Source organism: Elephas maximus, chromosome 5 (assembly GCF_024166365.1).
Source record: "Elephas maximus indicus isolate mEleMax1 chromosome 5, mEleMax1 primary haplotype, whole genome shotgun sequence".
NCBI lineage: Eukaryota > Metazoa > Chordata > Mammalia > Proboscidea > Elephantidae > Elephas > Elephas maximus.
Genome location: NC_064823.1, coordinates 78,777,312 through 78,799,708, shown reverse-complemented (window position 1 = coordinate 78,799,708; position 22,397 = coordinate 78,777,312). Strand labels below are relative to the sequence as shown.

Sequence of the window (22,397 nt, the reverse complement as noted above, 5' to 3'; positions counted from 1 at the left end):
TAGGATGGTAGGATTTACTCACAGGATTTATTCTCTATCTGAGCTGTACCTAAGATCATCATCAGAGACCTCTTAATTATACTTAGCTGTTTAAAAAAGAAAATTACATCTAATCTGTTATACAGACAAGAGTAAACACATCCTGGGAACAGGTCCAATAACTTTAATGTGTTATCACATATGGAGATGTCATATGTGGGGTTTTGTTCCGCCAAGCCTATCAAAGCAAATATATAGTTTGTGAGATTTAGGCCAGGGCTGAAGGTTTTCAACAAAGATAAATGAGCTGGAGTGAAAGGCAGAAGTGGATAAGATTGCAGCAGACGTGGTGAAGTGCTATCGATAGCCAGGTTTTTTCCTTCACAGATTTTTTTTTTCCCCAAAAAATTTTCACCCAAATCTCAGTAACATGATCAAAAAATTCAAAGCCTGAGTGCTCTTTCCATTTGTCTTTCTCAGCTGAAACATTTCTCCTCTTTATAGAAAAAGGTGAGACTAAGGAGGAAAACATAGACTTGAGCTTTGTGGAATACCAAATGGTATGGCTATATGTTTGAGTTATTATGCAGAAAAGGAGATATAATGCTGCAGTTCTAACATTGTACAGGGAAAGACTAGAAAAATTAAAACGTTTGATTTATTAACCCCTTGCTGCCCAGTCAATTCCAACTCATAGAGACCCCATGTGTATCGGAGTAGAACTGTGCTCCAAAATCAGTGGTTGATTTTTTGGAACTCGACTGCAAGACCTTTCTTTCAAGCTTCCTCTGGGTGGACTTGAACCCACATTCTTTTCGTTAGTAGCCAAGTGCTTAACCATTTGAGCCATTCAGGGACTGTTACTGCATTAGGGTGATGGAATTCTGGGTGGTTAAAAATTTCTATTTGTTATTGTTTTATGACTCAATTTTTTAAAAAATACTTGTTCACCTTCTTTGTAAATCTGTGCCAGGATGTAAGCGAAAAGAAAACAAGTGACAGTAAAGAAATATCACTCTGAATGTTTTCATATTGTGTTCCATGGAACTCGAATCCTAAGCAATGGTTAATAGGTGTTATATGCAAAATAACACTCCTGGCCAAATAAGTTTGGGAACCTCTCAGTTAAAGTTATGCAAGTTTGTTTACTACAGGATTTCTCAGAACCTTAAATAAATATAGGTGCATTGTGAAACTACTGTAAAGGAGACTGGGTGTCATTTCCCAAACATTTAACTGTAGGTCCCCCCGCCCCCGCTTATTTTATTATAGCCTCTTACAGAGCTAATCACTGGTTTAAAGAACAATGTATGAAAATCTGCACTAACCGATGTTAATATTTTTAACAATTTGTTGGTGAAAAACAAAAGTATGAACCTGTACTTAGATTGTGGCTGGCCGGCATTCCTTCCTTTCCTTCCTCCATTCCTCCCTCACTTCTTTTCTCTGTGGGTAGGCAGACGGGTCACCAAGAGGCTTAGGTTTGCTATGTTTTTGCCTGCTGAAGAGCACTGAAGACCAGTCAGTAATTATTCCCCACCAGTGTTGGGTTTGACAAGTATTTGCACCTTGAGCTTGAGTGGAGCCATTTGCTGACTGATTAGAAAACCTGCTAACATTTTTCTTCCAAATCATAAAAACGTTTCAATCGCTTCCACCAATTTGCCCATTTATTGTCATAATTTCTGAAAGAAGAAGGCCCTAAAAATTGGTAAAGAAAGAGGAAATGCACAGACTAAAAGCAACAAATCCTTTTTTTTTTTTGGAATAAGCTGCTGCAACTACAGCGCAGTGTAATAAATAACGTCAGGTCATGTTGAACATGATCAAGAACCTGGGAAAGAGCCCTGTATGAGTCACTATGCCCGCTCTCTGCCTCCAGACATGGGGACTTGATGGCAGAGAGGTGGGAGCCAGTGCCGTTTTCCAATAGCTTTTACCGTGTGGGTTGGCCCTGCCCTACATCTTGCTGTGGCTGCTCCTGTAGTTAAAAGTAGAAAGGAAGGAAAGAGACACACGGTTTAAACATGTGCCAGTTACTACTTTATTTTGATTGTCAAAATCCTGCCCATTAGTCTCTCATGACTGGCTCAATTTCCTTCCCTTCCAGGACCAGCTTCCTCTTGGCCTCTCCCACATCGTAATTACAGTATGCTGGTTGTTTCTACCAATTACCTAGCACTTGACGTTAACTACTCAGGTCCTCTGTGAGTGACCTTTTCAGAGTATCTAATAATGGGTGACTGTTCTGAGGTCTTATTATGGGACAAGCTCTGTGTTCGTTGCTTTGAATGCAATTTGGCATTTTATATTCACAGTCATCCTCCAAAGTAGGTACTAATTTTATCCCCATTTTACAATGAAAAAACTGGAGCAGAGAAAGGTTAAGTAAGTTGCTCAAGATGACAGAAATAGGAAGTAATAGAGCCAAGATTTGAGCCTAGGTATTGTGATTCCGGAATCCACGTACTTAACCATTTTGTTATCCTCCATGATGCCTACTACAATTCATTACACTCAAGAGGGCAAAGAAAGACTTTGATTGGTGGATTGAAAGGTGGACTGGCAGGGAGTGGTATGGCAGATATGGTGCTTTAGGGAGGCACTCTTGGGAAGAGTTGCAAGCACTTGCCAGTCTGTTTTAAAAGCTAAGGTAAGTTTTTTAGACAGCCATGTGTACTATTGTGTATTATCCTTCTTAACTAAATCAACTTAAAAAAAAATTAATGCATACTAATTTTTTTCTTATGCTTTAAGGTGTTTACAGCTCAAGTTAGCTTCTTATTCAAAAATTTATACACATATTGTTTTGTGACATTAGTTGCAATCCCCACAATGTGACAGCACACTCCCCCTTTCTACCCCGGGTTCCCTGTGTCCATTTGATCCGTTCCTGTCCCTTCCTGCCTTCTCATCCTGCTTTTGAACAGGTGCTGCCCTTTTGGTTTTGTATATCTAATTAAACTAAGAAGCACGTTCCTCACGTGTATTATTTTTTGTCTTATAGTCCTGTCTAATCTTTGTCTCAAGAGTGGGCTTCAGGAATGGTTTCAGTTCTAGGTTAACAGTGCATCTGGGGTCATAGTTTCAGGGGTTCCTCCACTGTCTGTCAGACCATTAAGTCTAGTCTTTTTACGTGAATTTGAGTTCTGTTACACATTTTTACCCTGCTTTGTCCGGGACTCTCTGTTGTGTTCCCTGTTAGGGAGGTTGTGTGTACTAAATTTTAATGACTTACATCACTGCATTTACTTACAATCTTTTTGAGTATATACACACATGCATTTTTCATATTTGTAGTCAATAGCTATGTATCTGTGTTTAGTCTTTTAAATATCACTTTAATTTACATATTTCTCATATGTTGGCAAATATTGAAAGAGCCCACATAACTGTCATTTTTAATTGCTAAATGACATCCCATTATGCTTGTGTAACTTATTTTGGACATTTTCCTGCTATGGGCCTGGGAGATAGGACCAGGAGGTGGATTTGCTGCTCGGTCCATGGTAGATTAAATATGAGTTCCAAGGCCACAGCTGTGAGTAGGTCTGTTTTTTATATTATTGTTCATAGTAATAATGGAGTACTTATGGCCCCTTTTAACTTTCAAAGCATTTTCTCACATATTTTCTCATTTGATCATCCCAAGAACCCTTCTTGTAGAAGTGGGAAAACTAGACCTAACAGTTTCCATTTTGTTGACTGGAAAATCAAGAGCTTGGTGCAGGGCCTAACTAGCACATAGATGGTGCTCAAGCAATGTTGGGTAAAATGAATGGCTCAAATCTGGTGTCCTAGTGTCTCTCCTAATTCCTTATGGTGCATCACATGGTAATTATATTCCTTTTAATGTGATCCATATTTTGGTTCTTTTCACCTCCCTCTTCATTCTAGCCCTGTTCTTCTCTCTCTCTCTATTTTTTTCTTGTGTTTTCTGTTTTCTCTTTTCTAGCACCTTTTTGTTTTCCTTATCTTTTTTTTTTTTGTATTGCACTTTCTTTTCTTATTTCTCATCCTGTCACCCTATCTTCTATTGCCCGAACTATGAATTGCATATCCAGTCTCTCTCCAGAAACTTCAGTGATTGTCTCTTCTTTGTTTTCCTGGTTTGTATGTAGTTTAAGAGACCACATTGTCTAAAAAAGGAAGATTGAATGTTTAAGGCATTTCTTTTCTTTGAACTTTCCCTTTCAGGAAAAAAAGAACATGACCTATGCTTAAATTGAGGCCTTCCTAAATTCAAAAGAAAAATGTACTTTTCTCCTTCAGGTGACTTTTGTTAAACAGATACCTTACCTAGCTTTGGTAATGACAGAAAGACCTTACTTGCAAGCTTTCAATGCCACAAGGCTCCCAGTGGAATCAGAATTGTTGTTGGCTTCATAAGAACTGCAGGCCAGGGCCTGAATTACAGAGAAGGCTTCCACTGGTCTATACAAAAAGAAGGCAGCTGAATTTAGACTCATAGGTTATCCTTCAGTATTAAAGATAGCAAAACTGCTAAGGCTATGTACTTACCTACTTTTTTTTTTTTTTAAACAAATGTAAATCCGGTGGCTTACTTACAATAGGCAAAAATAGTGACTTACATGCAAACATGATCATCAGTAGCGATGTCAGTACTGATTGGACCTACTACAGATAAAGATTACAGTTGTTGTTAGTTGCCATCGGGTCGATTTGGACTCATGACAGCCCCATGTGTTACAGAATAGAACTGCTCCATAGGGTTTTCTTGGCTATAATCTTAACAGAAGTGAGGATGGTGAAACTCTGTATCACTTAGTTTAAACATGTTATCAGGAGGGACCGATTCCTGAAAAAGGACATCATGCTTGGTAGAGGGTCAGCACAAAAGAGGAGGACCCTCAACGATATGTATTGACACAGTGGCTGCAACAATGGACTCAAACATACCTACTATTGTGAGGATAGTGCAGGACCAGGCAATGTTTCATTCTGTTATACAAAGGGCACTATGAGTTGGAGCTGACTCAAAGGCACTTAACCACAACAATCTTAATGGAACCAGATCACGAGGAACTTTTTTTCCATGGTACTGCTGGGTGTTAGCTAATGCCTTCTGAGCACTTACTGTGTGCCAGGTCTTCACATTCACTCTCTCATTTAATCCTGGCTGCAGCCCTGGGAAGTCAGTCCAATGATTGGTAGTGTTGTTGTTAGGTGCTATTGAGTCATTTAGGACTCATAGCAAACCTGTGGACAACGGAATGAAATGCTGACTAGTCCTGTGCAATCCTCACAATCATTGCTGTGTTTGAGCCCATTGTTGCAGCAACTGTGTCAATTCATCTCATTAAGGATCTTCCTCTTTTTCACTGACCTTGATAAAAAAAAAATTTTTTTTTTTTTATCAAGCATGATGTCCTTCACCATGGACTGGTCCCTCCTGATAACATGCCTAAAGTACGTGAGAAGAAGTCTCACCATCCTGGCTTTTAAGGAACATTCTGGCTATACTTCTTCCAAGACAAATTTTTTCATTCTTCTGGCAGTCCATGGTATATTCAGTATCCTTCACCAGCATGATGATTCAAATACATCAGTTCTTCTTCGGTCTTCCTTATTCATTGTCCAGCTTTCTCATGCATGCATATTAGGCTATTGAAAATACCATGGCTTGGGTCAGGTGTACCTTAGTCCTCAAGGTGACATCTTTGCTTTTTAAAGAGGTCTTCTGCAGCAGCTTTGCCCAATATAATACTGTCTGAGTTCTTGACGGCTATTTCCATGGGCGTTGATTATGGATCCAAGTAAAATGAAATTCTTGACAAGTTCAATCTTTTCTCAGTGTATCACACTGTAACTTATTAATCCAGTTGTGAGAATTTTTGTTTTCCTTATGTGGAGGTGTAGTCCGTACTGAAGGCTGTAGTTTTTGATCTTCACTGGTAGCATCTCCATCTTATAGGACAAGAGACGGAGATTAGAGATGTTAACCAGGTTATTCAAAGTTTAAAGCTAGTAAGCAGTGGAGCTGAGTTTTGAACCCAGACAGTGCCACTCCAGAGAGCATATATGTAAGCATTGTGTCTTGTGCTTTTATCACCTGATCCAGCTTCAGTAAGATCCTCTCTGCTTCCCAGAAATCCTTTTGTTTTCCTTTTTTCCATGCTTTGGGATATCGTTTACCCTGATGTTTCCATATGCACTCTGTAAGCTCTTCCCCAATCAAATCTCACATTACTCTTGTCACTCATATTTCTTTTTTTTTATTTAGAAAATCAAAAAGCTCCCTCACCTTTTCCCCTCAAGTCTCTCTATATCTTCTTCTATAATAAAAATCAGCTGCTGTTGAGTTGATTTGACTTATGGTAACCCCATGTGTGTTAGAGTTGAACTGTGCTCCATAGGATTTTCAGTGGCTGATTTTTTCAAAAGTAGATTGCCAAGCCTTTCTTCTAAGGGGCCTCTGGGTGGATGCCAACCCTTTGGTTAGCAGCTGAGCACATTAACCTTTTATACCACCCAGGGACTCTGTATCTCCTTCTACTTAAGTCTTTTTCCTTACCTCCCCCTTTGAGAAAGGAGCTTCCTCACCATTGCCAAGGGATTGCCTCCACCTGGGACCTAGGGCCTCTCTGCTTGCGTTGCCTTCACAGGCTGGCCTCTCTAACCACGTGTTGCCTCTCTGATTACTCGTTTCATCTCCCTCCTTCACTATTTATTATTCTCTCTCTTCTCCCTTGCTGACCCCCCTTTATTCTAGTGGCCTTAGTGTCTTTCACAACCTTGATCTTCATTTCTATTTTCCCCTTACATTATACCCCAAGTGCATGTTAATCATCTCTAGGCCCTCATTTCCATTTACCTGATCTACGGGAAAACCATACTCAAAATGCTCCAAAGAAAATTCCTCATCTTCATTCCCCCCACCACAACCAGGCCCTTTTCTTCCTCCTGGTGACTTTCTTGCCCACCCACTACTGATTTTTAATCGGTGCAATTCAAAACCTTTTAGTTACACCTGTTTCCTCCTGTTTTGTATCAGTGCAATCTATTCCACTTCTCACAACTGAATGAAGGAATTCAATTAGTCCAATTTCAATCTATTTAATTGTTTCCAACTGCAAATGCAATACTTCTTCCTCTAACCCCAGCCATCTGAAGTTAGGTCAGGTCCCACAAGTTAAAGGGCACAGTCCTCCAGCCTGCAGAGTTGCCCAAAATTCAAATGCCAGCAAAAATCTTGGGGATCCTTACCCCCTTCACTTCTGACCTGCTGGCTACAAATTCAGGGTTCTGTCTACACTTTCAGGATGCCAGCCGTATACTTGGAAGTCCCAAGGGCCCCTCTCACGTCTGACCTGCTGGCGAGAAATTTGTGGGTTTTTTACTACCCTTCAAGATGGCAGACATAAGCTCAGAGGTTCCCAGGGCCTTCCTCATATCTGATCTGCTGACTCCCGCTACTCCCTCGATAATTCACTAAAGTGACTTATAGAACTCAGGAAAGGGCTATACTTAAGATTGTAGTTTTATTATAGCAAAAATGATGCAAATGAAGAGACATATAGATCAAAGTCTGGAAGGGTTCCCAATGTAAAGCTTTTATGTCCCAAAAAGGAACATACCAGCTACCCACCCATGTGCACTGATGTCTGTCACCAACTAGGAAGTCCATGGAACTTCTGCATCCAAAGCCTTTGTTTGTACCTCATTACATAGGCATGATTGCTTGAATTATACCCCCTCCACTGAGGTCAGCTAAAGAGTTTTTCTGATAGGACCAGTCCCCATCTGAGCCATTCATTAGCATAAGCTGTTATCAAAGACACTTCAATCACTGGGGAAATTCCCAGGTTTAGAGGTTGTCTCTCAGGAAGCATGGATAAAGATCAAATTCTTTGGGTAAAGCTAATTGTAAACCTCACACCACCCTATCCCTATTCTGCATTCTGATCACTGCCATATCTTGTAAATTCTACCTTTGCATTGGCTCTTGGATGTATTGTCTTTTCTTTGTTTCCACAGGGTAACCCAACCTCACCTATCCTAGGTGACAGCCTCAGTTTTTTGTTTTCCTAAATAAAGGCCCTTCTCTACCCAGGCTCTCCCCACTCCTTCCCAAGAGGAGGGTAATGGTTCTTGAAGATCACCTTCGGTTTAAAAAGCACTCTCTTTTATGCTCAAAACTTGTTACTGGCTTCTCATTGCCTACTAAATTAAGTGTAAATTTCTCACCCTGATTTTGAAGACCCCGGTCTCTCTTGAATCCTGAGTGTCTGAAGCTCTAGCCATGCTGAATGCTCTTACTCCCTCCAAACTTAACCTCCCGTGTGCTGTTGCGTAGCTCTTTTCTCCTAAGTTGACTGTCCTCAGCCAGCACCATTTGTAAGCATCAAATAAGCATACAAGTTCAGGTCCCCCTTATTCCCATTGAATAATCTATTTTCTGGTACTCCGTTGACTCCTATTGCATTTTAGGCTTGGTTTCTTTAGGCACTTGTATCCTGGTCATCACTTAATGAGCATCCTGAGGGAAGTCTGAGTCCGATTCATTGCTATGTCCCCCATAGTAGCTTCTATAGTGCCTCATAGCTAGCAGACTTTTCATAAATGTTCTCGGAAGTGAGCCGTTTTCTATTTTTGGAGGTAAACCAGGAGTAAGACATAAACTGATGGGAGGCCAGGTACAGGGCGTCAAGATACATGGACAGAAGTGGTGCTTATGTCACATTGTTGGCAGCTAGGGCTGGCACCAAGACTGCCGAGGGGAAAGCTTTGCTCTTATATTTGAAACTGCTGTTCCCCTGCACCCACCCTTCTTCAGATGGTCTGTTTCTTGTCTCCTTCTGCAGCTTTCTCATACCGGTGAGTTTGTCATCACTGGGTGGAAATTGCTGTCCTATAAGGGCAAGGTTAGTCTAATCTAGTGTTTTTTCTTCAGTTGGTTTTTTTAAGGGTAAAACAATAGGCTCAGACACTGAAAAAAAGGAAAGTTTTTCTTGCTTGTTTGGTTGGCTGGTTTTGTTTTGTTTTACAGTTTTTGTACTAATTCAGAACTTCCAACGAAAAGAACACATGGTTTCTAAGAGCTTGTAGGTAGAGTGGGATCAAGGTCATATGACCAAAAGGGAAAGATAGAATGCGTCTTTCTTTTCTCTTCTGCCATCTGAGTGTTATTTCCTGGTTTTCTTCTGTACCTATCTTACAAAGTAGAACCCCGTGAGTTTTAAAAGAGGCATCAGAATTCATATTCTATGTGCTTTAAGGGCCCTGAGTTTCACCGTGAAATCATTTCTTTTTCACCTGATGAGGAACAAGCTACATGTGGTGATTATTTCAGCCACCTCTGAGCGCAGCTAATGTGGTTTTATTAGGAACCTAACCGACTGACAGGACATCATTAAAATCTTACTGTGTATCTAAATCTGTCTGTATAGGTCATTATTTATCAGCTAAGGAGTCACTGTCCCATAAAACTGACATCCAAAACCATTGCTTCAACAGTACACATTTACTTTAATATCTTCAAGCTTTTCTTGACTGAAAGACGTGAAATAAGTCATTTTACCACCGTGTGCGTCCATCCATCATGAGGCGGGTAATCTGCACGGATCCCCGAAGCAGGGCCTTTGTGATTTGAAGAAAGCATCACACAGTGATGACCATGTGCAATTTGCTCGCAGCTGCAGGGCGACATATTAGGGGGTATTGCAGCTACTGAGTCAAAATATTAATTTTTTATCTACTTAAATTTTTAGAATATCCGTATGCCATGCATGTTTAGAAAACAAGTGAAATCTTCTGCTTGCTTGTAGAACAAGAAATGTATTTCAGCCAGAGCTAATACTCCATTTCCAGACTACCCTTGTAATATGTTCATTAATTTGCTTGTTTAAAGTGCTAACCGGGTTTATTAGCAAGCGGGCACATATACAACCGACAGGAATTCCATCTGTGCTCCCCACCGGCCACCCCAACACACACACATGCTTGCACCCTGGTAACCTGAAACAGGCTAAGCATAAATGTATCCTGAGTCTCTCTTCTTTCCTCATTGCTCTTAATGAATCTTATGTTTAAAGACTCTTCACCGTAATTGAAAGAGTGACAAATAAGGATTTACTTACTGTGTAACAATAGGAGGAAATTGGGAGCCAGCCTCCGCAGTAGGCGCTGTTTTAAGCATTTAATGAAAGCACACGCACCAGTTAAACATATTTGAGGTCAGCCTTCTTTTCCTTGATTACAGGCAGAGAGGTCAGATGTAGATGCTTTACCTCACAGATGGGGCTTTTAGGAAGGTATGTTAATCCTTGCAGAGGCTGCTAGATTGGTGGGTTGGGCGCTCAATTCCTCTATTTTAGTAAGTGCAGTCCTGGTACAAATTAAGTGGTGACAGTATAAACTTCCTCTAGTGTGTCCTGTGAAATTGTTCCAAATATCACCTGTGGGGAGGAAGGGCGTGGAAGGGAGTGAGAAGGATGAACTGATCTAGCAAAATTCTTCTTTGCTTTGCTTTTCTCTTTTCCTTGTCTATTACGTAGGGATAATAACATTACCTACTTTATCTTTTCAAATGAGAGAATGCATTTAAAGTAATGAGTGCAGAGCTCAATAAATAAAAAAAAAAATTAATAATAGGAATTTTACTCTTTTGATATTGTCCCTTAAGAAATAATATGAAATGAAGACAAAGATTTATGCACAGATATTTATCATAACTTTAATTATAAAAGTGGGGAAAATTGGAACTAAATGCTCAAACTATGAATTTTACTCTTTTGATATTGTCCCTTAAGAGATAATATGAAATGAACACAAAGATTTATGCACAGATAGTTATCATAACTTTAATTATAAAAGTGGAAAAAATTGGAACTAAATGCTCAAACTATAAGAAAAATGTTTTGGGGGTTTTTCGTTTGTTTATCCAATTCTGGTACAGTATTAAAAAAAAAAAACCCACTGCTACTGAGTCAATTCGAATTCACAGCAACCCTATGGAACAGGGTAGAACTGCCCCATAGGGTTTCTAAGGCCATAATCTTTATGGAAGCAGACTGCCACATCTTTCTTCCATGGGTTTGCACTGCTGACCTTTTGGTTAGCAGCCATGTGCTTTAGCAACTGCACCACTAAGGCTCTGAAACATTATAAACCAAAAAACCAAACCTGTTGCCATCGAGTTGATTCTGACTCCTAGGATACAGCCCCTAAAAATGATATATGCAAAGAGTTCCTAATGACATGTAGAAATTTTGATGATATTGAGTGAAAAAAGCACTATATGACATTTAATATGTTCTCATCTAGGTAAAAATCTATATGTATAAAATTGCATAGAAAATGGACTGAAAGAAAAAAATGTTAGTGTTAGTAGTGATTGACCTTGAAAGGCATACTTTTTTTCTCTTGCTTGTTTTTATGCAAAGGTGATTTTTATGCTTATTTATTCTTTGTAAAAATATTTTTCATATTTTCTTCCAAGAGTTATCTTGTAGTCAGAAAAATAAACCCTCAAGATCCCTGTTGGAGCCTCACTTGGCCCCACTCTTGTGTAGAAGTTCACAATGACTCCTGGGCTCGAGCCTGCAGCATGCTTGCAGGTGGCACCCAGTGGGACTGGCCACTTGTAGCCTGTCATGGCTGAGCTCTGTAGTTTGCCCTGGGGAACTATACTTTTCTGGTTGTAAGTTAAAATACTAGCATTAATCCTTATGTCCTTGTAGCTCTGATTTCTGGCTTCTTTCCCTGCACATCATTACTCATTTTGAGATCTCTCAAGGAACTCTCTCATGCAATGAGACTTTGACGTCGAGATTCTGAAGACAAAGGTGTTCCTTAGGTTTTACGAATTTTTTATTCTCTTCTGCTTGGTTTAATAAAAATCAGTCAACCAACCTTCAGAGCAGGATTTCAGAGTGTATCTTTTTTAAGTGGTATTCTGCTAGGAGCTTGTATATGACAGAGTTGGGAAGGGAGGTTTGCATGAATGGATTAATGTGGGTCCCACTCAGATTGCTGTTTTGGAAAGAAACTACTCAAGGGGTTGGATGTTTGGTACGACTTTTTATGCCATGGCACGAATATGGGTCATGAACAAGTAAGAGTTAGTCCAGTTTTTGAAACTCAGGTACAGTCTCCTTGTGTCAGGTAAAACTGTAAACTAACTTAGATTAATGTGATGCTGAGGGCAACCTGCAGTTGACTGATATTTTTCAAGTGTCATTTATTGATTTCTCATTCACCTCTGGGTACTCACTCCGTCATACGACGCGATGTGTCTGGGGATTCATCTGGTGCACTCTTATGGCTTAACAAGGAGCCTAGGAGAGGCAGAGGCCTTGAATAATTTCAGAGTCTCTGAAATTCTTGAGCCCTTTTGGGTATCTGTATACCAAAACCAGATTCAAATAGCCATATCTGGTTTAAGACTTTGAGGGAAGGAGACTTGATTAAGAGAATGGAAGAATTTGAGAGTTGTGAGGAATTCCTATATTTCTCAGTCAGTTAGAGGCAGAGAAAGAGGGTTGAAACAAGAGGAGCAGCAGGTAAAAGCATACTAAGGGAGGGGGGAGCCTCAAAGAGGATAGATGATCGAAAGTACAGGGTGTTGCAGAGGATTTGGGTAGGATATGGAATTAGTGGAGGCCATTAGCTTTGGTCATGAAGAGGCCCTCGGAGATCTTTTCAAGTGCAATGCCACAGTAGAATTATGGAGGTTGATGGCAAATTACAGTGAGGTGAGGTGTGAGAGAGGGAAGTTGGGTGGTGAACTGAAGGCAAGAGATGGGGTTGTTGTAGAGAAAAGCTTCTGGGAGGTAGATAATGCAGAGCATATCTGAATGTTGAGGTTGGGGAGACAGTGCAGAGAGATGGGGGATAAAATGTAGAATAATGTTGAGAATTGGATCAAGAATATATAAAAAAAATATGGATGGAAAAATTAACCATTTCATCCTCAGAGATGGGAGGAGATAAAATAAAAATGGGTAAAGATAGATGTTTTGAGGTTGACAGGAAAAAATTGAAGGTGCTTATGCTTGATGGGCTGAGTGAAGTAGAAGATAAGATCACCTAAAAGGATGTGTGGAGTCTCTGGGTGGTGCAGATGGTAATGTGCTCAGCTGTTAACCAAAAGATTGGAGGTTCCGGTGCCTTGGAAGAAAGGCCTGGTGGTCTACTTCTGAAAAGTCAGTATTGAAAACTCCGTGGGGCACAGTACTACTCTGACACACACGGAGTCACCATGAGTCGGAGTTGACTCAATGGCTGCTTTTTTTTTTTTTTTTTTTAGCGAGGATGTGGAAGATGAACAGAGTAGGGAAGAGAGTGGTAGAGAAGAGTGGTAAAGATTTAAAGCAGCTGCCATGAGGTTGGGAAGGAAGGTTCATAACCCAGCTCTGGCTTTCTTTAGAAGTAGTTAACACACATTAGGCTCCTCGTTTAGACTACTTCTAGAGATCCTTGAGATCAGACAAATTCATAAATATTTATTTTTTTGTGCCCACACAGTACTCCAGAGATCTGCTTACTTTCTCTTCAGAACATCCCCTTGGTGATCATTCTTTCTCATTTCTCTAATTGCATGCTAGAGAAAGCTTCTGTTAGATAAACCAGTCTTTACACCACTGAACACCTGCAGATCTTGTTTATGCATGCCTGAGCCCAGAATGCTTGGTAAGCACTTGCTATAAAGAGTAAGAAGCTATGACTTTTCAACTAATGGATCCTTGAATCGTGAGTGTTTCCCAGGTTTCCAATCCGAATCAATATTCCAATCCGACCCACTGATTAAGGTATTTTGAAGCTTTTTGGGCCTCCCTTTTGCAGCTTTAGGATTGTTCACCTGACGCTGTGGGGAGGATATAGGGAAAAGAGAACTAAATGCTTGGCATTCTGTGGAATCCATATACCAAACCATGGGGGTAAATAGCTTCCTTATCGTATTTCTCTTAATACAGTCATCATTTCCTTTATAATTTACTTAAGAGCTGTAATGAGGATTAATTTGGCTCTTAGGATATCATGAATTGTTCCTAATATTGACAAAAACCTGCTTGTAATTTGAAACTCCCAAAGTTCAGAGAAAGGTCAGGGGCTATTAGTTTACATGGCTGCTAGAAGTTAGCATTTGTGAGAGAACATTTTTGGCTCAACTCCTGGGGTGGCTCTAGAGGTACTAGAAAGCTTTCCCATGCAGTCGAGTGAGCTCTGGGCTTGGGCATGAGATCTGCTTCTTGTACAGGGAACACATCTTAAATGATCACCAATTAAGAAAGTGTACCACTATTATCACTAAGGGTAGAGAGGTGAAGTCCTGTTTTAACAGATTTCAGGGGGCAGACAGTTTGTTGTATTGACATGGGTTTTTTTGTTTTTAGGAAAACATTGCTAGAAATCACAATAATTTCTATCTACAAGGCCTTGAGCTGAAACAACAAGACATAGCTGGTCCCTGAGTGAAGAATTACCAGTTGGCGTTAAGTTGATTGCGACTCATAGTGACTGCATGTGTGTCAGAGTAGAATTGTCCTCCATAGGGTTTTCAGTGGCTGACTTTTTCCAAAGTAGATTGCCAAGCCTTTCTTCTAAGGTGCCCCTGGGTGGACTCCAACCTTTTGGTTAGTAGCAGAGTGCATTAATCATTTGTACTACCCAGGAACTCGTGGGTGGAGAATCTGCAAGTGCAAATGAGTGCTTTGAATTGTATAGAAGAAGATGGAAAGGCCTTATAAATAGAACTCTTTTCTCTTTTCCTGGGTCTTTATTCTTTTTTCGTTTTGGTAGGTAATTTAGGACTAGTGGATTTTTTTCCTCCTTTGGAATAAAACAAAAAGAACCCAAACCTGTTGCCGTTGAGTCGATTCCGACTCATAGTGACCCTATAGTGCAGAGTAGAACTGGCCCAGAGAGTTTCCAAGGAGCGCCTGGTGCATTTGAACTGCTGACCTTTTGGTTAGCAGCTGTAGCACTTAACCGCTGTGCTGCCAGGGTTTCCTCCTTTGGAATGGAGGGTAGTAAATGGAACTTGAAGAGTAATTACCAACTGAAGGCAGGCCAGAGGAAGTTTTTACCTGCAATAGGAGCTGAACACCATCAAGTTCTTCTAGAGTCAGAATCCAGTCGACTTTTTTTTTTTTTTTAATTATTATTATTATATGGGTGAGAACAAGAGTCAGAGATAGCCATACATGATAATTTGTTGTATAGTTTTAAATGGAGCCCTGGTGGTGTAGTGGTTAAGAGCTCAGCTGCTAACCAAAAGATCAGTAGTTTGAGTCTACCAGCTGCTCCTGGAAAACCCTGTGGGTAGTTCTGCTCCGTCCTATAGGGTCACTATGAGTTTGAATCGACTCAACAGCAACGGATAATAGGGTTGTAGCTTTAATCACAACTGAAACTACAGAACTTCTGTGAACAATGTAACAGGCCGTGAAAATGACTTTTCAACTCATGACTCTTCATGCCTCTAGTTTAGCTCTAGTTAAAGACTAAAATTTTCTACCAACTCAACCCAATTATCTCCTAACCCCAGTCTCTCCCTACAGAAGGCTGAAACTGGCATTCTGACTCTAAGGCCAAATTTGCTGAGAAGGGACTATGTGGAGGGCATTGATCATAGCATAGGAGCACTGTGAATAGGCCTACCCTGTAACCCAGTTCTCGGAGCTCTTGGGGAAACGTTGATGGCATTGGCAATACTGTTTCTGTTACTCTGACGCTTCTCTCTATACTTCTAGCAAGTATCTATCACATGCTGCTCTAGTACTTGAAGGTCACTCAATTGGAAAGGGATGAAAACTTAATCCCTGTGCTAGGCCTGACCATTTGTTGAAAACCTGAAACACTCAATTTGTACAGGTCCCAAGCTTCTGCTTTACTGACATACACTGCCCTTGGGCTACTTTCCTGCTGTCTGTGCTGCAGTGTTGGTAATTGAAATCCCTTCTGCTCATTGATGCAGTGATTAGGCTTTGTGCTCATGAGCATTCGTGCCTTCTCTGTGCTCCCCTGCCACTTCCAGACTGCCATCCTCTGTGCCAGCACTGTGCAGCTGATCTCCACAACACCGGGAGTGTGTGCCTGCGATGCCAGGATGCCCGTTACCTGCTACTGGGGGACCACTGTGCTCCTGACTGCCCGTCAGGATACTATGTGGAAAAAGGAGCTTGTGAAAGTAAGTGCTAGACACAGGACCTGGAGGTGCCTCCCGAGCTTCTCTTTGGGGCTGTAGCTGAGAAGTCTTCACCTTCCCAAGAGAGAGGAAGCAGGAAGCATACTGTGATACTATAAACCACACCAGCTAATGCTCTGAGTGGCGGGACTTTTCTCAGTGGTATTTGAGATGCTGCTGTGGATGGGATTCTGGCTTTACAGGTTCTGTTTTTGCCTCCTTCCCCCTGCAGGATGTCACTCCTCCTGCCGAACCTGCCAGGGCAGAGGACCCTTCTCCTGCACCTCATGTGACACCAACCTGGTTCTGTCCCACATTGGCACCTGCACCACCACCTGCTTCCCTGGGCACTATCTGGATGACAACCATGCTTGCCAGCGTAGGTTTTATTTATTTATTTTTTTAATGAACTTTCTCTCCTTTCCTGCTCTTCTGGGGACATCCAGGAAAATGTGAAGTTCTTGCTTCCAAATTCTCACCTGGTAGCCTTAATTTTTTTAAATAAGAAAACTAATCTACAAAGGCAATATGGATGTCATTACCAGTAAAACAGTTGCTGTCAAGTTAACTCTGAGTCATGTTGATCCCATGTATGTTAGAATAGAACTGGGCTCCACAGGGTTTTTGATGGCTGATTTTTCAGATGTAGATTGCCAGGCCTTTCTTTGGAGGTGCCTCTGGGCAGGCTCAAACTTCCAACCTTTTGGTTAGCAACCGAGTATATCAGCCATGTACACTACCCAGGGTCTCCATGATGCCATTAGCAAATTACAACTCAGATATCTGCCTAATTCAAGTGCTGGACTAGAGATCTTCTCTGCAAATACCAGCTCTGTGATCCTGGGCAGGTCATTGAACCTCTCTAAATGAAGATATTAGTCTGTTTCATCTCTAGGGTTTCTTTCAGCAAACCAGTTCCACGATCTGCGCAGAGAGTGCAGCCTATTCTTGTACACAATCAGTGACCTAAATACTTCTCTGGATTTAATTTGTTTCAACATGTATTTGTTGATTATTGACTATCTGTAAGGCCTTACCTGTTGTAAAACATTTGGTTTTTGCCCAAAGAGTAGTTATTTTGTCTTGCATGAGAGTTTCTTATACAGATGTCTTATTTCTCAAATATAAGTCAGAATATGATTAATTACCATAAGCCAGGCACAAAGAGTTAGTATAAATTAGGGAACGGGCAAATCTGGGTGAAAAAAAATTAGGAAATTCTTCACAAATGAGAGAACATTTGCGATAGGCTGAGGCAGCTTACTTTATTTCAATCACTAAAGTGTCATTTGTCCTCTCCCCCCCCAAAATTGTTATGTTTTCTCCTTTCAAAAATGACAGGTAACAAATATATGGCTGATATTTCAATTTTATATTCTAGAAAGTACGATGTTGAAGGGATTTTAGAGTAGTAGTTAAGAGAGTGGGTTCTAAAGTCGGGTGACTTAACTTCAGATCGTAATTACCAGTTACCAAATTTTGTGACCTGAAGCAAGTGAATTAAGCTCTATGCCTCAGTTTCTTTATCTATAATAGAACCTACAACCTAATATTGTTACACTTAGTACGGACCCTAGAAGAGAATAAGTTCTCGGTGTAGATTAGCTATCATCATCATCATCAGCTAGAATGTGAGGGAAAAGGAAACAGTAAAAGATTTATATTTTCTAGACAAATAGATATTACTTTTAGTTCACTGAGATACTTAGAAGGATTTGCATTTGAAGTGAGGTTGTATGGAACTCACTAATTTATACCAATGCTCCTTAGAAGCAAGGATGGTGAGACTTCATCTCACATACTTTAGATATGTTATCAGGAGGGACCAGGCCCTGGAGAAGGACGTCATGCTTGGTGGAGTAGAGGGTCATCAAAAAAGAGGAAGACCCTCAAGGAGATGGATTGACACACTGCTGCAACAGTGGGCTTAAGCATAACAACGATTGTGAGGATGGTGCAGGACTGGGCAGTGTTTTATCATTCTGTTGTGCATAGGGTCCCTATGAGCTGGAACTGACTTGATGGCACCTAACAACAAATTTTGCATCACTTGCTGAGATACTAGAGATAAAAATTTTTTCTGGACCAATGAGATTTCTTTAGTTTTTTAACAAAAATTGTACTTGTTATATATTAACTGTCTGCCAGAATCTGTAATACAAGAGACATGAATGAAATACTTGCATGTTCTACTCAAGAGCAAGCGTTGGTGGAGAAATGGTGACTTAGATTTATGAGACTCTTCACAGCAATGGAATCACAAAAATAAAAGTTCAAAAGAAAAAACAGCATCCCCGATATGGAGTATAGTGACAAAACTATGCAGCGTTGAAATATTTCTCTGCTGGGAAGCTTTTCCCCTTTTGCCCTGTGACCTCTGCACAAATACATTTGCTGTGCTACCATGCAAATAGAGTTTTATAGAATATGTCAGTTGAATAGGGATCTCCTGGTTATAATCCTTTGCTGAGATTTGAGCTTCATTCTTTCTAAGCCTGAGTAAAGTATGCCCTTAGGTTGTGATGTTTGGGTTTCTAGTATGTAAAAAAAAAAATGTTTTTTTTTATTAACAATGGCCCTTTTTAGTGCTCATCATTATAGACAGTTATAGGTATACTAATTGTGGAAATCATACAGTAAAGGACTTTTGATGATATGTTGATCAGGAGTAGTAAGAGGCATTGATGACCATGCTATAGAAAAAGGTAAGAACTGAAGAGCTGTCTTCTGAAAAGATGCTGTCATTTTGAATTTTTTCAAAGGAGCTGACCTGGTAGATCTATAGTTTGGTTACAGAAATTTCTAGCAATTATGTATTTTAACTGACCTCTAAATTTTAAGCAAGATCAACTGAGGAAAGAACTTTGAAAAAGAGATAATGAATAAAGTTCTCAGTTCTTGGAACCACAGGACTTTGGAGCTGGAGGAGAACTCGAGATTACCCAAGCCAACCTTGCATCTGATGCGAGGATTCTTTCTCACTCTCCTTCCGGTGAGGAGAAAGGAAGCCAGCTCCTTTGTTGGGGACTACAGTTGTTTGACAGTCCTTTCTGATCGGCCCTAGAACTTCCTTCAGGAATAAAGTAGAATAAGTTTTCTTCCGCGTTCACATGATTACCTTCAAACATTTGAAATTAACTGTCATTTCCCACCTGGACTTCTCTGCTCCAGGCAGAACTGGAGCTAATGGAGTATTTAAGCAGAATTGGATGATGATCTCATATGATGTCTCAGACCTTCTTAGAAAACAGGCCTAGTTCAGAGGAAGAGTGGACTCAGTCACCTGTAGGTCCCTTCCTGCTCTGAACAATGATTAACGTACATCCTTGCTTTCTTTGCTGGTTTCTGGTCTACTCACCACCCTCTACACAGTCCTCTTGGCATTCTCCGTGGGAGCTTAGAGGATTATACCTGGTACACCAGCTGTAGTCACACCAACATATTTTGAGACAGGATTAATGCTGTGTGTGATCTAAATATAAGAAGATGGAGAAAAGGCTCTTTACCCACATTTTTCTTGAGATGGAAGCTGAGAGCCCAGGGGGCTTTGGTCTGTGCAGAGCTACTCTCTGTGCCACAAGGTCAACCATTTGCTGATGACCTTGGAGAGAGGTGGGGGGTTAAATGATAGAGGGACAAGAGTGGGGCCAGAAAATGGCAGAAGCCTCCTATTCTGCAATGTCACACTGCCAGTCCCTCCAAACCCTCCGTAAAACCTCTCAATGTTTCAAAATGAATCCATTTGTTTTGGAAGTCGGTGGAAGGACTTGCTTATCCATTGCAGTACTAGGGGAAAATATAGGACTTATTGCCCATAAGGATTCTGGAACACGGAAGCAAGGAACACGGAGGCTTGAGGAAGTAAACCACCAGAAACAGATACAAAGGAGAGTGCACTGGCCTGCGCCTCAGGCTCAGGACCTGGCATTTGGGCCTAAGTTTACACCTCAATGTCAAGCAAGAGGGTCCAGCTGATATTTAGGCTACATGAAGACTCTTCAACTTACAATTGTGTTCGTTTCCTTAAAAACGGTATCATACTGTTAGTTCATATTAAGCTTTCAATTAACTAAAATTCTTACATTCTTTTTTATAGAAATTGCTGGTTAGACCAGTCTTCTCTATCCTGTATTCATCATACATTTGGCTTTAGAACATAAACATAGGAATTTATTTATCATTCTGCTTATTTCATTTGATTATTTTTGGTTTGTGTTCTAAACTGGTTAACATTTCTTTGAATTGTTATTCTCTCAGGTTGAAACATAACTGTGTGTGTTTCCTACACAGGTGCATGTAATATGATTTCTTTGTTTTCAGTGAAGTCATTAATATAAATATTGATCAGGTAAAAAATTAAGGCTTGATCACTCACTATAATACTTTATCGATTACAAAGATTTACTGATCACTTTGTTAGTATGTATTTCAACTCTCATCAAATTCACCTAAAACTACTGGGCCCCACTTCATTTTTTTATTCACAAGTTTATCTGTGGGATCTTTGTCAAAGGCTTTGCCAAAATTAAGGCACACCATGAGTAGAAATTCTAGCAAAAGAGGGTGAGTTTAGTGTCATATAAGCTTCCAGCAATTAAAATACTCTTTCCTGATTATTCCCAAACTGTATGTTTGAAAATCCGATCAAGAATTTTCCTAGGACTTTAAATTGCCAGTCTACATTTTCTAATGAATATTTTACATCAGTGGCTTTCCTTGTGGGTAAAACAAGAGGACTGATTTCTTCTTATTTTACAGGGAGATAATTTCCCTGCTCTTGCCACAAGCTTTGGTATCCTGTAGATGTAAATCTTACTTGATTGTTCTCTAGACTTTTCCTCTGACACATACTTGGAAAAGATTTTGGAATGCGGCAGAGATGCAGGTGTTTGTGTATATATAATTACAGTATCAGGCTTCTTTCATTTATGCACAAAGTATCTGTTGAACACTTACGATATGAGAGGTAGCCATCTAGGTTCTGGGGACTATTACAAGGAACAAAATAAACTTGGTCTTTGTTCTCATTGCTGACGTTTACAGCATAGGGGATAGAGATGTTAAACAATTGCTTAAATAAAAATTGTTATGCATGGCATGAAAAAAGTGTATAGGGTGTTCTTAAGATCATGCACCTGGGAGACCTATTCTGGACTGGAGAGTCAGGGAAAGCCTTCTCAAAGAGTATAGGGAAGGATGCCTGAGAGTTAAAGACAAGAGACTTGGAGATTATATTGAAAGAGTCCAAATATGTGTATTAGGATTTCCAGAGGGCAAGGTTGAGGGGAATGGTAGAAGAGCAATATTTCCAGAAATGATGGCTGGGAATTTTCCAGGATTGAAGAATGGCATGAGTTCTTAGGTGAAAGTGTCCTCAGAAACCTGACCAATATGAATTTAAAAAATCACTCTGGTGGATACATGGAAAATAAATTGCAAAGGTTTCAGTTTGGAAATGGGTAAACCAGTTAGGAGGCTGTGATAGTCGTCCCCAGGAGATGATGATGGCTTGGACATATTGGTATTTGTGGAGATGGAGAAAAGCAAAGAGATATGAAAGTTACATAGAAAAGTTAGAATAAATGGGAATCTGTGATTGATTAGGGGTGAAAGGAAGGTGTCAAGATGATTCCAAGGTTTGTAGCGTGAATAAGTGAGTAGATGGAGTTGCCAGGTATTAAGTTAGGGAAGATGGAAGCATGGCCATATTTGTGGATCATCCCTGAATGCCTGAGTTAAGTGGCTGCTAAGAATTACATGGAGCCCTGGTGGCACAGTGGTTAAGCATTTGGCTGCTAACCAAAAGGTTAGCAGTTCGAATCCACCAGCCACTCCTTAGAAACCCTGTGGGGCAGTTCTACTCTGTTCTATAGGGTCAGAATCAACTTGACAGCAATGGGCTTGGTTTGGTTTTAAGAATTAACTGGGTAAAACCAATAAGCCAGGTCACCTTTAAGTCCTTTATGTCTTAAAAGATGGGATCCCCTGAGCTCCGCAATAAAGTTGGAGGCTAATTTTAATCTTGCCATTACACGGAAGTCTGAGTCTACATCCCGAAGTGTAGACTTGATTCCTTACAAAAGAAGTGAGGTTCAAATAAAACTCTGGAGCATAATTTCAGAGATCTTGAAGTAAGTATAAATCCTGTTGCTGAATCACAGGGCAATTTGAATGTGGGGTTTCTATTCTTCGGTTTATAATTTATCTTCTCTGGAGAATAAGATTATCCTGTTTTTATTTTGGAAAATAAAAATAATATTTCCTGTTC

At 40.3% G+C, this 22,397-nt stretch overlaps 1 protein-coding gene and 1 long non-coding RNA gene across 7 annotated transcripts in view; one reads left to right on the top strand and one right to left on the bottom strand.

Annotated features, from left to right (window-relative positions):
* LOC126077038 (uncharacterized) overlaps window positions 1-10,341 on the bottom strand; it is a 124,706-nt gene extending 114,365 nt beyond the window's left edge. For all 3 annotated transcript variants that reach the window (XR_007517649.1, XR_007517648.1, XR_007517647.1), the window contains exon 1: window positions 10,080-10,341. This is a non-coding gene — a long non-coding RNA (uncharacterized LOC126077038). The remainder of the gene's footprint in view (window positions 1-10,079) is intronic.
* Window positions 1-22,397, top strand: part of FRAS1 (Fraser extracellular matrix complex subunit 1) — a 532,476-nt gene that overhangs the window by 305,036 nt on the left and 205,043 nt on the right. For all 4 annotated transcript variants that reach the window (XM_049885934.1, XM_049885933.1, XM_049885936.1 and 1 more), the window contains 2 exons: window positions 15,980-16,132; window positions 16,362-16,508. In XM_049885934.1, the coding sequence (XP_049741891.1) occupies window positions 15,980-16,132; window positions 16,362-16,508 (300 nt within the window). The remainder of the gene's footprint in view (window positions 1-15,979; window positions 16,133-16,361; window positions 16,509-22,397) is intronic.